This window comes from Gymnogyps californianus, chromosome 2 (assembly GCF_018139145.2).
Source record: "Gymnogyps californianus isolate 813 chromosome 2, ASM1813914v2, whole genome shotgun sequence".
Classification (NCBI taxonomy): Eukaryota; Metazoa; Chordata; class Aves; order Accipitriformes; family Cathartidae; genus Gymnogyps; species Gymnogyps californianus.
Genome location: NC_059472.1, coordinates 29,816,187 through 29,831,799, shown reverse-complemented (window position 1 = coordinate 29,831,799; position 15,613 = coordinate 29,816,187). Strand labels below are relative to the sequence as shown.

The window sequence follows — 15,613 nt, the reverse complement described above, 5'->3', positions numbered from 1 at the left end:
CAAGTAAAGAAGTTTGAGTATTATACATCAGCATTATTATCCTTTAATCAAACAAAATTACAGAAAATATCATGTGAAGCTGGTTTGATAGGATTATTTTCCATAAACACAAATGAACTGGCATTAATTATGCTACTCTCTTTTAATTCTTTATTAATTCAGTTTCATATTAGCTGTTTCTTTATTTTTGCAAGCATTTATGTCACACTGACAAGCCTATAATTACTTGGGTCATCTCTTTTATTCTTTTTAAATATTGGCATGTTAACTTTCTTTTGCTCTCCCAAAACTTCCCCTGTGTTGCAAGAGTTATTGCAAATCAACATTAATAGTAAAGCTCCTCAACGGTGCCTTTAAACCTGTCAGATACAGGTTATCCAAACCTGCTAATTTAAAAATATTTGATTTCCTATTCCAAAGCAGAATAGAAACAGCTTCAAAGTTCCTGAAGCACATATAGCTCTTACCCCTTCAAATCAAGCCAGTAAGAACTGGGAATGCTCAGAGTCCCCCACCACTTGGAATAAGTCATAGAGGGCAATGACAAGAATAATTTCTGACGGCGATCCAGAAGAGAAGGTGACAAGCAAATATTCTTTGACCTGTAAGTTGTCAAAACACAATAGTTTCTGTTTTAGCAGATGTGGAAACTGAGATGTGGGGAACCTTAGCAACGCCCACAGGGCACATATCAAACCTAAGATTCGCAGCCAGAGGGTCTGAGGGCCTCCATGCCTAACAGCTATAGGCAGCTCCTCACACATCCTCCCCTGTGTAAACCAGAGGTTCCAACCAAAAATCACCACATCAAAGCACAAACAAAAATGTACAACTGTTTGTTATTAGTTGATTATCTTTTTATTGGAACCACAGTTAACAATAACTATGAAGAGGGAAGTAAATCAATTAATTGCTGATTTTTTTCATTTCTTCTGTACAATTGCTGGTTTTTGCCTCAGAGTGAAATTGTTTTGTAAAGCAGTCAGCACACATGGAGTTAGCATGATGTATAACTACAAGTAATTTTTAAAATAAGACTGATTAGCATTTGGTTTTTTATGTTGTCTTTTTATGGAGATAATGGCAAAAAAAAAGTAATGTAGACATACATATAAATATGGTGTTAGGAACCTAGAAAAACAACTAGGGATGTTACATGCCATATTGGGCCAGTATGGTATTGAAAAACAAATATCCACATTTTACGTTTATTTGTTGTAAGTCTGAACTTCTGAAACATGCAAGTATGCATGAGCTTAAAAGAATTATGAAGTCAAAGGTAAAAACATAAATAAAAAATTTAAATAAATATCTGATATAGTCTAGTACTAAAACAGTCACACTTCTGTATAGCATTTTCTGAGATATGTTCAAGCAGGAAAGCAGCTGAGACCAACTAGTGTCACTGAAAACAAGCTATAATGTTAAAATATTGAATTGCTCTTGGCCAGAGTAGCTAATACGAATTATAAATTTGAATTCTGTTCCTTTATGCTTAGTGCTTGGAAATGTGGAATGATCCAGAAACAATGACAAATCTATATAAATTGAATACTGTATTTGTTTCTTTGTGATTCAGCATTCTAAAACACTCAGGCAAAAGAAAGGCTGCATTAAGAGAACATCAAGTGACTCATACTCAGCAGATAGGCAATACCATATCTGAGATTGCTTTTATCATGTTAATTCAGCTCAGCTGTGTTGAGTCCCTTTCCAAACAACGGGTCATTTAACGAGAGCGTTCTTTTTCAGAAGACCTCTATCTCACTCAGATCTGGGAATAAGTCAACAGTTTGTGTTGAAGAAGATGCTAAATGTGAGGTAGCAAATCCCTCACTTGGTGTAGAAATGGAATTTGATGTAGTGAATGAGGTGGCACTTACAGAAGGATTGCTGGATTAAGGAATCTGAATATTTCCCAGAAGAAATCAAACTTCTCTTTCCCTATAAAATTCCAAGGTCATACTGGAATCATTTAAACCAACATTTTTTAAAGTTGTCATTAATTCTGTTTTCCTCATTATCTATACCCCATCTTAAATCCTCATGGCTTGATTTGGTGGAATTCTAAACTCTCATAGTTGTAATTCAACATTTCATAGACTGTATGTCTTAAAGGAATTGCAGCTACCCACAGTTAGGAGTTATAGGATACCTGCTATTCATCTAAACCAAAGTGACTGTGATAATTTGAACTTCTTTCCTTTTTTACTATTCTTGGAACTTAATTCCAGGAGACTACAGGCACTCTGAACTTATTAATTACTATGAAAAATCAGGTCCAAGGTACTTCAGCTTAGGCATCCAAACTTAGTGAACAATTTTGTCCATACTTAAAGATGTGGAAGAACTGAAATCTGTATATAGTGGCTGAATATCCATACAAGGTTGTCCTGGTTTCGGCTGGGACAGAGTTAACTCTCTTCTTAGTAGCTGGTACAGTGCTGTGTTTTGGATTTAGTGTGAGAATGATGTTGATAACACTCTGATGTTTTAGTTGTTGCTAAGTAGCGCTTATCTTAAGCCAAGGATTTTTCAGTTTCCCATGCTCTGCCAGCAAGCAGGTGTGCAAGAAGCTGGGAGGGAGCAGAGCCGGGGCAGCTGACCTGAACTAGCCAAAGGGGTATTCCATACCATGGAACGTCATGCCCAGTATATAAACAGGGGGGAGCTGGCCGGGAGGCACAGATCGCCTTTGGCTAGTTCAGGTCAGCTGCCCCGGCCATGCTCCCTCCCAGCTTCTTGCACACCTGCTTGCTGGCAGAGCATGGGAAGCTGAAAAGTCCTTGACTTGGGATAAGCGCTACTTAGCAACAGCTAAAACATCAGCGTGTTATCAACATTATTCTCACACTAAATCCAAAACGCAGCACTGTACCAGCTACTAAGAAGAGAGTTAACTCTGTCCCAGCCAAAACCAGGACAATATCCATCAATGGTTCTCCATCAAGGTGCTTGATCTGCATTGAAGGATCTCAGGGAACATCACAAAATGCATTTGTTGTGCAACCTACTGTCATGATTTAAGCCCAGCCGGCAACAAAGCACCACGCAGCCGCTCGCTCACTCCTCCCCCCTGGTGGGATGGGGAAGAGAAAATACAACAAAAACTCGTGGGTCGAGACAAGGACAGGGAGGGATCACTCACCAATTATGGTCACAGGCAAAATGGACTCGATTTTGGTGAAAAATAAACCGATTTAATTTGTTAACAACCAAATCAGAGTAGGATGATGAGAAGTAGAACCATATCTTAAAAACACACCTTCCCCCCACCCCTCCCTTCTTCCCGGGCTCAGCTTTCCTCCCAATTCCTCTACCTCCTCCCCTCACAGCGGCGCAGGGGGGCGGGGAATGGGGGTTGCAGTCAGTTCATCCCACATTGTCTCTGCCGCTCCTTCCTCCTCAGGGAGATGACTCCTCACACTCTTCCCCTGCTCCAGTGTGGCGTCCATCTCACAGGGGTCAGCCCTCCATGATTTTCTCCAACACGAGTCCTTTCCACGCACTGCAGTCCTCCATGAACTGCTCCAGCGTGGGCTCTCCCACAGAGTCACGGCCTTCTCTGGGCCCAGCCACCCGCTCCACCGTGGGGTCCTTCATGGGCTGCAGGGGAATCTCTGCTCCGCCGTTAACCCTCCATGGGCTGCAGGGGGACAGCCTGCCATCTCACCAGGGGCTGCAGGGGAATCTCTGCTCCGGCGCACCTCCTCCCTCTCCTTCTGCACTGACCTTGGTGTCTGCATGGCTGTTTCTCTCACATCCCACTCCTCTCCTCACTGGAGCTCCTCTTCTTCTTCTTCCATCTTCTTCTTCCTCTCCTTCTCTTTTTACTGTAGCTCTTCTTCTTCTTCCTCCAACCTTTTACTCTCTTTTCCGCAGTCTTTTCCCCTTCTTAAATATGCTATCACAGAGGCGCTACCACCGTTGCTGATGGGCTCAGCCTTGGCCAGAGGCGGGTCTGAGTTTTGGAGCCAGGGAAGCTTCTAGCAGCTTCTCACAGGAGCCACCCCTGTAGCCCCTTCCTCGCTACACAAACCCAACACACCTACACATCAGCTTAATTCACTTTCTGCAAAGCAAAGATGGTATCACTGATTCAGCTCATGAGAGTAAAGACAAATTAGTCGTTGTTTGTGAAGTGCTCAGATGCTGTCATGAGGAACACCACAGAAAAGTCTGTAAGAAATTAATAACGTCTATCAAAAACAGCATCTGAGCAGAGAGTGATAAATAAAGTGCAAGGTCACACGTTGAAATGGGAAGAAAACAACAGTGAATTACCTGGGCACCATCCATTCTATCCTATAAATGAGGTAAGGGTATATTGAAAGAACAGTTTATGATCTGATAATCAAAGGCTATTGTAAGGTGCCTTCACAGAGGGGGCAGGTTAAGTTTGCACGGGCAGTTTTAATTCTGACCTGTTCTAACTCTTCTCGTCTTTGCTGATCATTTGGCAATAACCATTGAAACTGTAGGGTATGTGCATGCCTGTTTATGTGCCATTTCATAGATTTCTGTTAAAAGAAAAACTATCTACTTCATATTACAAAAAGATACATAGATGAATTTATTTCCTATTACATTTCATTGGGACTTTTGAGTTCCCTAATGTGTTGAAACTGCTAAACCTTTAAATTCAAAGTTTGTATCATTAACAGATACATGCTCCAATTACCCAAACATACCCTGACATATGTATTCACTAGGCACCCAACTCCTTATGGAATTCAAGTGTATAAACAAGCTCAAGTAGATATACTGACAAGATATTACACAGAAATTACACATTCAGTTGAGCAACATCCCCCTGATGTCTGCTTTTTCTAACCATGTGGTCTACAACACACTATTACTGTCCCATACACTTTTTTTTTCTTACGACTTCCATTTTTATTTACATATTAAAACATGGGTTTAAATAAGTGACTTGATCAAGATCAGTTCAAAATCTGTGGCACTGCCAGGCACCAAACCTGCATTTACAAATCCCTGGTTGGTACTTTAGTCACAGTAAAATCCTTCCTTCCTTTTAATACTCACTAGAATTCAGTTCTTAAAATATTACTCCTATAAAATTTTGTGTCGACTCTTGTGATTTTTTAAATTTAAATAGCAAGAGAAATGTTTTTCCAATAGCACTATTGAGTGAAATAAAACATTGATTCCTGCCTTGCTTTCAGCAGTATCCAGTCTCCAGGTCAGCTGTATTCACTTCACTCCTCACTTCCCTGGACTTTTCTTCCTAGAGCATTTTAAAAGGTCTAATTTTTACTTCAAATTTTCATTCTGTGTACATCACCAGCTGTGAGAAAAGCCACTTTCTTCACGTACTTGTTTTCATTTGGGGGCTTGTTCCAGTGCAAAGTCAACTCTTAAACCTTCAATTGGTTCCCAGCATTGTTGATAGGTACCCTATGTTTTGGGTAGCTATGTATAAAGGATCTATCATTCTGACCCCTAAATTTTTGATATATCAGAGAATTGAATCTTCTAGCAAGAATTTTTTCATTCTACTGTAAGTGTTATAATACAACACTCTGTAAAAATATTTGTCTCACCAACACAACATCCAGCAACCCAGAACATCACGGTGTAAGAGAAATGTTAGTCCGGAGCCATCTACTGGTTGTATTGCTGAGCTTTAATGGACAGATTTGAAAAACCACTTTACACATGTAATTTTATTGTAATTATAAAAATAACACCATATATTAATAGATTAATCACCTAAGTATGTGATGTTTCTTGTGTACTGGTTCTTTAGGTTTAAATACTCAGTGAACTTAATATGGCCCAATTATCAAAATAAAAAAGAATTTGTTTATCTTGCTTTCATAAACAAAATAAAAATGGAGGGGAGAGGACCCAAAAAAGCTCTTATTTCTCAATAACACCGAAAAGAAACCAAAGAATAAGGTAATATAAATGCTAAGATGTAAACAATTTAGTAAAGTAATCCACATATCTTTAGTTTTATTGCTGTGACAAAGAGGATAAATAATTCTTATTGCCTTATTTGATGCTTCATAAGATTTCACCCTGAATTAGTATGTGTTGTTCTAAAACAGCTAAGAGGCACCATGTACAGTTTTCTTGGGATTAAAAAAGGTCTCAGTCAATTTTATGACATTCTTCAAAGGTTTATATTAAAAATAAATTCAGACGAAAAAGGTAGCAGATGAACAGAAAAGCCTTTAAAACGAGAAGTTCTAATAAACAAGCTACTATGAACTAAAAATAATCCAGACAATTTAGTTTGGAAACCAAAAGTATATTTATATAATGATACTGTTAAGTATGTATTTACTTATTTATTATACGATAATATTGATAATTATTTGTGCTGTAATTTACTCTTATTTCTATTATTGCAAGAATATATGCAACTTTAACTGTGTCTTCAGGAGCAAGAGAGAGCACTTTACAGATTTTACCAGTTTAAGAGAGATTCTTTGCACCTATTAAATAAGTATAAATATACATCTACGTATATGTATGTATAGACAGACACACAAAAATATATACATATCAACTCATTATGCTAATGTCTATACATACGTATGCATATATGTATATATATACGTGCATGTCTATATACATGTAAGTGCATATATGTATATACATATATGTATGTACATGTATGTATGCAATAAATGTATATTCATCTATATATGTATATACATATACACACATGCATGCACATGCCTGCACGCCTATATATCACACCTAACATCTAACTTGTACCTTCTACAATCTCCATTAAACAAACCCCTCTGTTGGCTGTCAGTTGTACTGGGATTAAACATTTGCCATTATTCACATTTGCCCTCCGCAGATCCATCAGCAGGAGACACTTCCAACAGGAGCTGTAAGTGGCACGTAATTTTATCAAGAAATGCAAAATGCAATTTAAAATGTATAAAAGGCAGATAAACAATAAGACTTCCCAGCATAAACAGGAAAGCATAAACATATTGCAGGTTTGGAGACCAGACTATGGGAGCTAAAACTAAGAAGAAAGACATTGCTACCATCACAAACGGAACTGGCAGAAACACCTGCAAGAGAAAGAAAAAAACTGGTTTAGGAAAAACTGACCAACTGTGATTTTATGCCTCATTCATAAGAGTAATAATGCATTCTTTGCCACACTAGAGTATCATTTCTCATGCTGCTGCAACCGCACCCAGGACGAGATTCATCTGACCTCAAATTGCCTACAAGATAGGCGTCTTTTCTAAAATACTTGTTCAGGCTCCTTCTATCAAGGCAGAGAGATAGGCAGTACCTGAAAACCGTTTGTCCACATATGATATTATGGACTCCTAAAAGAAACTCAGGGTTGGGTGCCTAGAAGAAGCCTTCACAATAAGCATACACTTCTAACCCAGCTTTCTGACAGCTAGATTGAGAGGAAATTAAACCTATCCTTAATGTCTGCGGTTGTGTCAGGAAAGATGAGAGTAGATCAAGGTTTAATTAACCATGAATGGCCAGCCTGGATCCCACACTCTTCTGGTTACTGCCCCATGCTAGTGTGGTTTCACACTGTTTGCACATCTCCTCCACTCTGCATATATCCATCTCTTGTTTACAAGTGCAAGTTCTCTGGGGCAGAGACCATCTGTTTGTTTCTTTTCCTTCTACAGTGAAGCAAAGTTTTTGAATAAGGCTCTAAATATTGTGATTATTATTTCTATTTTTGTAGTAACTATCCACTTTTGACTTGCACTTGTTCTGTAACTTTTGCACACTACCCATGACTCAAAAAAGTCTGTAAAAATATTTTGTAACTTATTTCCATTTACTTTGTATGGTCGATGTAGATGAGGTTCCCGGTATCGAAGTACAATCAGGCTTGCACAAGTCAATCCAATCATAAGCCAGGCAGAAAATCCAAAGTAATTTGTTAACGTAATAAGGTCAGAGGGGATGATAAAAATGGATGCAATGGTGGTTGAAAAAATCATGGCTGGTGCTGGAGTACAGGAGTGGACGTTAAGCATGGATATTAAAACAGGTAAATGTCCTGACTGACTTCCAGCATAGCTCAATCGACCTAGTGTGAACATGCTGCTGTTGAGGGCACCAAATATTGAGACAGCAACAGAGAGAGGGATGATCCAGGCAACAGAGGGGATCACTCGATCAGCCCAAGTGACTGCCACAGCAACTGCAAGAAAGCAAAGCATTAGTGTAGTGTAGGTACCATGTTCTGAATTACTGACAGACTCAACAGAAACAAAACTTAAAATACAACAAACACCCATTATTTACCAGCAATGCCTGTTTTTTTGTTACAGTAGTCAAACATGACTAATCTAATCTTAAGAGTATTTAATTCAGGAGCTAAAAATTTCCTGGGGGGGATGACAGCAAGAAGGAGTGCTGCCTGCCAGAGTAAGCCCGGTAAACCTGCTGGGGCCAATACCATGGTAATGGACTGCCCAGCGGGAGCAAGCTGCATCTCCTCGCCATGAATCACAAACGTACACGCAGGGGCAAGGCCATGCGGGGAAAGAAAATGAACGCGTTAGTCCCCGGCGTGACCACAGTGGTGACATGATCTACTGTTATGAGGAAACTGCCAACATGAGTGCATGTACGTGCAGAGCCGGGTCAGGAAGCATGTTATTAATGAGGTTTCGCCTTCAGTGGAACTGGGAAATGTGAAAGATTATTTCTGAACAACAGATATGCAATATTGCTTGGAAATTAGCTATAGCCCATATTGTAGCGAGGACTAATATTTAGCAAGTCTATAACCAACTGCCATGAGGAATATAGATCTTGCACTGACCTGCACAGCATAGGAAGTTATTAGAGATGCGGAAAACAACCCCCCCAAAAAAATGTACTGAAAGAACAAGAACCACAGCAATGCATAGCAATGTTTGAAAGAAGAGCTATAATTTTAAGGCTATCTCCTCAGCTGACATAGATAAGCACAGCTCCCCTGGTACGTTTGGAGCTGGTCATGCCAGCTGGGCAGCTGCTGTTCACGGACACTCTGGTATTCTCTGCCTCTTTCACTGTAGGATGGATCTGCAAATGTATGCATCTCTCCCAGCAGATAGCCTGACAATGGCTGAGCGATTATACGAGGTTGCTGAGTGACAGCTACACCAGTCCCATTTATGTTACTGAGCTGTTTTCACAGGAAAAAAAATAACTGATCCATCCAAATGAGGTATGTTTTTTGCCACTCCTGGAGGCAAGGTCTGACAGCTCAGTCTCATTAAAGTGGTATTTAAAAGGTGCTGCTTGGACAATCAAGGAGAAATACAGCTCCTCTTGGACCTTTTCATGGACAGCTTATTGGTACAGGATCTGAGAAAGGCTTTACATACATTGCACTTTTGTATAGGCTCTTCTAAGGAATCGCAATATTTACCATGAATAACCCCCCCACACACACCCGAAATGGCTACATTTTTGTGTCCATAGTCTTTTCTATATTACTTATCACAGTAGACTTGTCCACCTCCTAAACTGTAATGGCTTTAGCCTGAGACATCATGGGGTAGGGAAGGAAGAGGGAGAGAGCATTAAAACTACAGGAAAACAAAGGCCTTCTCTATACTCAACAGAGACCTGATCTTCACCTGATTTTCCAGGTTTTAATACACTTAGACAGTGCAGGTATAAACCAACATTTTCAACATCTGTCTGCATTCAGTCCAACTTGTGTCATACAGTAAAATTAAACAGGAATTCTCTGTTAAAACTTAGAATGAACGCCAAACTTCCTGACTGTGAAGTTAAATGAGCAGAAGCAACCCAGTAAATTGACATCAGATGGGTATGCTAATGGACCACACCTTTTTAATTAAAAAACATCAAATCCATACCTGAAGAGACAATTTCCTTAGGTGTGAGGACAGTCAGATATGAGATGTTCACCAGTAAATAAAAAACAATTACTGCAGGAACAGCAGTCATCACGGTTAAGGGGATATTTCTGCTAGGGTTTTTCATCTCTTCTGAAAAATACAATTTAAAAAGCCTAATAAAGCAAGCAGTGTAGCTTCTGCAAGAGTGTTTCAGCAGTGAATCTGCGCAGAGCTTGAGGAGACTGATACCAAAGTCCTGCCCCAACCCCTAATCATGGCTGCTAAGCTACGTTGCTTGTGAGGTCCTACAGTGGTTCTCAAATAGTTTATTATCAAAGAAGCCTACACAATTTTTTTTTTCATTTTTTAATTTTGTTTTTCTTATTTAGCTATTTTTTTAACTATATTGGAAGGAGGGATGGACAGAGGTTTGATAGACTGATTAAAAAATGACAAAAGGACTGATAATTTTGATATGATTGAACACATATTTGACTTACATTAGAAAATTGATTTGGTAAGAAATTTTCAAGTAGCCATACTTTTAAATCACTAGCTTAAATGTGAGACTTTAAAGTCAGATTATTTATTCTTACATCACCTCATAAGTCCTGATCGGAAACTTTCTGAGTGTATTTTCTTATTCCTGCACAAAACCTTTGTCTTTGCCTTTATATCAGGAAATACAGAAAAAGTAACAGGAGAGACTGAAGGTATTGACAGAAGAGTAGTAATGCAGTGGCTTTAAAAGGGGACCATTCCCAGCTGGATTCTGCTGTTGATTATCTTTTTCAGGGCAAAGCTGGCAGACAAAAACTGTTTAGTGCTAAGCCTGGCATCTTAGCTTAAAACTACTCTTACCAAATCAGAAAAAACTCCAAATTTTGCAGCTGAACAACTGAGGCACTGGCACACATCCCTGACCATGTGATAGTCCCAGAAAAAGATGGAGCTGGTTTCCAGAACCCTAATAATTCAGCCTCATCTCCGTCAAAAAGGGTCTTTTTTGCCTCTTTCACTCCTTCATCCCTTCCCTCTTGCTCCCTCTCCCCTTCCCACTTCCCCCAGCACTTACAGAAGACTTCCTGAGCATTACCAGCCAATAACTCAGGAGGGGGAAGAAGTGAAAATTCAAATGTACATCTTACTTAAGCTCTTTTTAGGAGACAGAAATCCCTTTCCTCCCTCAAATATAATTTCTGTCTCCTGCCCAGAACATCAGCTTTGAGCCTGCCCCAGCACCGGCTGTAGTGCACAGAGCCAGACGGACTGAATGAGCACAACAGTGGAATTCAGATACAGACTATCGGAGAATTTGGGATTTATTTCAAATGTAAGAAATACACTTGGTAATTTTGAGCCCAGAAGAGGACAATCACCAAAATTGCCAATTTAAATTTATCTTTCCATTTGTTTTGTTGCTTGTTGCAGTCCTGCCGTCCAGCTGGCACCTGATGCTTTAGCTGAAGCTCACAGGAATGAAGTTATTGTTGAAGAGTAGGAAATTCAGTTCAGAAGGGGACTATTGCATAGGTTGCATCTGTCTGAACAGCTGTGCTGCCCAGTGTATGGTATTTATTACTACTGCTAACTGATCAGAAAATAAATTAATATTTTACCAATAATTTTGTATTTTCTCAGGCTTACAAAGCTAAATGCTTGCCTTTAAGGAAATCCTAGGATTTTGAAATTATACTTTGCTGATTTATATCACCTTTTTTATTGCAGCATATTGTTAATGCTGGAATAGCTGGACTGTAATAATAACAGTCATTTTTTTAAACATTAACCCAATTTTCACACTGTTCTCACCATTGAACTTTGTGTTATGCATTTCACACATTCAGTTCATTTAATGTTTTACATGTGATAGAGGTCAATGGATAAATAGGGTTAAAGATATAAGAGCAACATCCACTTGCTTACAACTTAATTCTATAAATCTGATACTATAAAACACTATTCATTTAACTCGTGGCATGCATAACATTATGAACATTATCTCTGCAGCTTTCATGAAAAAATGCTCTATTTATTACTGCCATGTGTGTCATCAGATACAGAACAGGATAAGTAAATGGATATTCAAAAAGGTTTTGAATGTTTAAAATTGAACACAAGTTATATGAAAGGATTTATACTACTTTCCTTAGATTCTTCTTCACCTTCTGTGCAAAACCCTATTTTTCCAAGGAAGTGACTACTGATCATCCTATATATCCCATAAAATTACTATATTTTGACACATTTCAAAATTAATTTGTCCATGTACAAACCAGCTGCATAACCTCAGAGAAGGTACAGATATTTAACTACAAATTAATCAATTCTCTTTTTTGATGCGGTCCTTACTGTGCACATAGTTTGGCATGGATATCTTAATCCTTTTCTAAAAATGCACTGACACTGACACTGAGAAAGTCAAAATGCAACTTTTTAAGGTATGAAAAAATCTGTTTATGCATGAGATTTTAAATGAACTATTTTGATTTCTCTTGTACTCTGATTCTGGAGACCGCACAAGAAGCAAGAAACATCCCTAGAGAGGAACAACGCCTCTTACTACCAGTCTCAACAAACACAGGACTTGGGTAAAATGTGAGAGACCCTATGGACTTGAAGGAGAGACAAGTCCTACCAAGATGAGCTGAGGAACGTAAGAATGGCAACTGCAGAACAAAATCTAAAGAAGAGGAGTGAGATACCTGCCATATAATTGAGAGACCACCAGCCACCGTACGCGTACAGTCCTTGGAAGAAGGCTTCGGCAACCTGTGACGCGTTGGGGATCTCTGAGCTGAATGCGTCCTCAAACCTGGCCAGACTCTCCTTTCTCCCACCAATGAGGAGAACTATGCCACCGACGGCGATTACAGACAAGGCCATCATCTTCAGCAGAGTGAAAACTGTCTGCACCCACGCAGCCATTTTGACGCTGCAGCCATTCAAAATCCCCAGGGACCAGAGAACGGCCAAGGCCAAGCATTTCTTCAGTGCTTCTGGTGCAGGGCAAATGCCGTAGAAGGGCTGGGCGGCATATTCAGCAAACAGCAAGGCTCGAGCAGCATTTGATGCTGGCTTGGTAAACGTTGACGTCCAGATAAATACGAAGGCGGGTAGGGATCCAAGGCCTCTTTTAATATGGCTGTATTCTCCTCCAGAGAAGGGCAAAGCGGTTCCCAGCTCCGCATAGCAGAGGGAACCCATCAGAGAAACCAGACCAGACGCAGTCCAGATCGTTAGTGCGACGCCGATGTTGAGTAAGGAATGCTTTAACACCCCCGTGGGAGACACAAAGATCCCTGCCCCGACAATTGATCCTATAATAAAACTTACCCCATCAAAATAACCGATATTTCTTTTGAGTTGCATCTTGGTGTTTTCTTTTCTTTTCACATCTTTGGGATCATCGCTTTTTCCCTTTCCCATTTTTTCCTGTTTTTTTCCACAGCAGATTATATGACTTCAGAGGCTGGATTACATGTATTTCCCTTCCACTTTGTTGTTAGCAGACTGTCATGGCCGTACTTGCTAGTGAAATGTTATGGGAAGCCTGGCTTAATCATTCAGAAAAGAGAGCATACTTTGGGTTTTGATGTCTTCTGTGTGACGATGATTAACCAAATACTTCAAGAAACACTGGCAAATCATGTACATGTTGGTTTAATATGTACTTCAGAAATTATTACGGTCTGGAGGTATTTTTAAAGAAAACGGCATAACAAATAATGCTCATTCCTCAGCTGATTTTCATCAACAGATTTCACGGTTTTTTATGTATGTCTTCAGAGACAACTGCAAGAGGTGGGTAAATGTGACCTCTGCATCAGACCTAGGGAAAGGGGAAGGGTATGGCAGCATGAAGAAAGAAATCAGCCATCAGCCCTCCTTATGTTATTGACAGTGACATGGGCATTAGCTGAACAGCCTGGTACTATTTTTCCACCGTCAATACATAAAATGGACAGTGATAACCAGTGATCACCCATATGTTTTGCCAAATCCTCATCAGTCACTGGGTATACTGGAGCTTGTTTATACTTCACTCTTTAAACACTGTCCTAGAAAGAAAATTACCAGTTTATTCCCAGTTTTTCTTCAGCACTCATCGTTATAGTAGTACCCAAGCACTTCCTAAGCAGGTATTAATCTTCGGACACTGCCGTGAGGGGAAGGGGCTGTATCATTGTCTCTGTTGTCTGTATGGGGGCTGTGGAACAGAAAGATGAAGGCTGAAAGTTCCCACCAGTTTGGTGTCTGCCTTTTAAGGTGCGGCCACTGATTTTTCTACGTATTTAACAATCTGCAGTATATTTTATGTTCAAAATACGGAAAAGGAACTTCTCTTCAATCAGATGTGGATATACCATTGCCATAGACTTTTGCCCCAAGAAAAATGTATTTATTCTTTTTAAGAGATGTAGAGAAAAATGGGCAGAAAGCAGGAAACTAACTGAAAAAGAAGCTCAGCACATACCTTAAGGGTTGTTAAGCGCCCAAACTAGTAGCTGCAAAGTTCTTACTTTTTGCCAGTCAAGTTGCGGATTTGTCCCAAAGGTCAAAGCTCAGTAACGCAACTAACAAAACTCACAGCTTTTACAGGGCCCAACCTGAAAGACACAGTGGTTCAGATCGGACCCGCGCAGCAGGATTTTCACTCAAGTACAAAATAAATTCATTTGAAAAATTAGGTTTATGTAACATGCCATCACGTAAAAGACCTTTAGTTAAAACAGGCATGTGCACAGACTGTTATTTTTTAATTTTTTCCGTGACTTGGTTAAAGTGAGTTTCCATCAGCACACAGAAACTATGCAGCATGGTCAGCGACAGAATCCACAGCTCCAGAGCAGCTTTTAACCGTAAGACAATTCTTCCATCTTCTGCAAATCACTGCAGCACTCACTATATACTTTCACCTTCAAAAAACATCAAGTCCTACAGACTACAAAAATTTTAGTTCTATATGAAACACACGTTTATTTATAAAAATTTGCATGCGTTTTAAATTGCATTTATTCACTTTATAAATTGAAATATGTATTTAAGTTCAAGTATGCATTTGCCGTGTAATATGAATAATTCATAATTCAAATATTTATTCACCAGTATTCGTGAGTTGGAAATTAAGTGTGACGAATGTTTTAAATGGTTAAAATATGTAATTTCTTGTTTTATTTCAGTGCCTTTTTTGAGTGTCCTTCTCTGTGAATGCACACATATTTTTTGATATCCAGCAATCTTCCAACTCTTTATTTTGGGTCTTCGGCCATGTATAGCCGGATTTGGATTACTATTTTAAAACAAATCAATATTACACTAAATGGCAGCTTGAAGTACAGATGCAATTGATTTTGTTTTGCTGTTCATCCTAAAGTACGTTAATTTCTAGTATCACAAAGGCATTTCCAAAATCTCCCAAGCAGCAAATTAATAAGGATTTTTTTACATCTGACAAAGCTGCCTGATTTCAGAAAACCCCACTGAGATTATTACTTTCTTGTGTGTGCTTTCTACCTACCTCAGATAAATGTTTCTAGACTTTCAGTGAAATGCTTTGGAGATTTATGCAAAGTATGCTTTTCATTTTGGTGTGTTGTTGCCAGAATAGGAGGAGGTAAGAGCAGAGATAATGACAACATTCCTACAAACCCAACAAAAACTGACATTCTGAAAACAGTACACTAACATGGGCATTACCAGGGCAGAACTCAGTAAAACACAGCTGGTTACACAACAACAGTTAGTTTTCAGCCAAACTGCTTTCTTTTTCA

General features: G+C 39.2%; 1 protein-coding gene across 1 annotated transcript; it reads right to left on the bottom strand.

Moving 5' to 3' along the window:
• Nucleotides 1-6,766: 6,766 nt before the first annotated feature.
• SLC7A13 (solute carrier family 7 member 13) lies at nt 6,767-13,268 on the bottom strand. The gene is made up of 4 exons (XM_050892797.1): nt 12,545-13,268; nt 9,858-9,989; nt 7,815-8,179; nt 6,767-7,064 (listed from the first exon to the last, which is right to left on the bottom strand). The coding sequence occupies exons 1-4, from the start codon at nt 13,266-13,268 to the stop codon at nt 6,819-6,821; spliced, it is 1,467 nt and encodes a 488-aa protein (XP_050748754.1). The 3' UTR covers nt 6,767-6,818.
• Between the last annotated feature and the right edge of the window lie 2,345 nt (nt 13,269-15,613).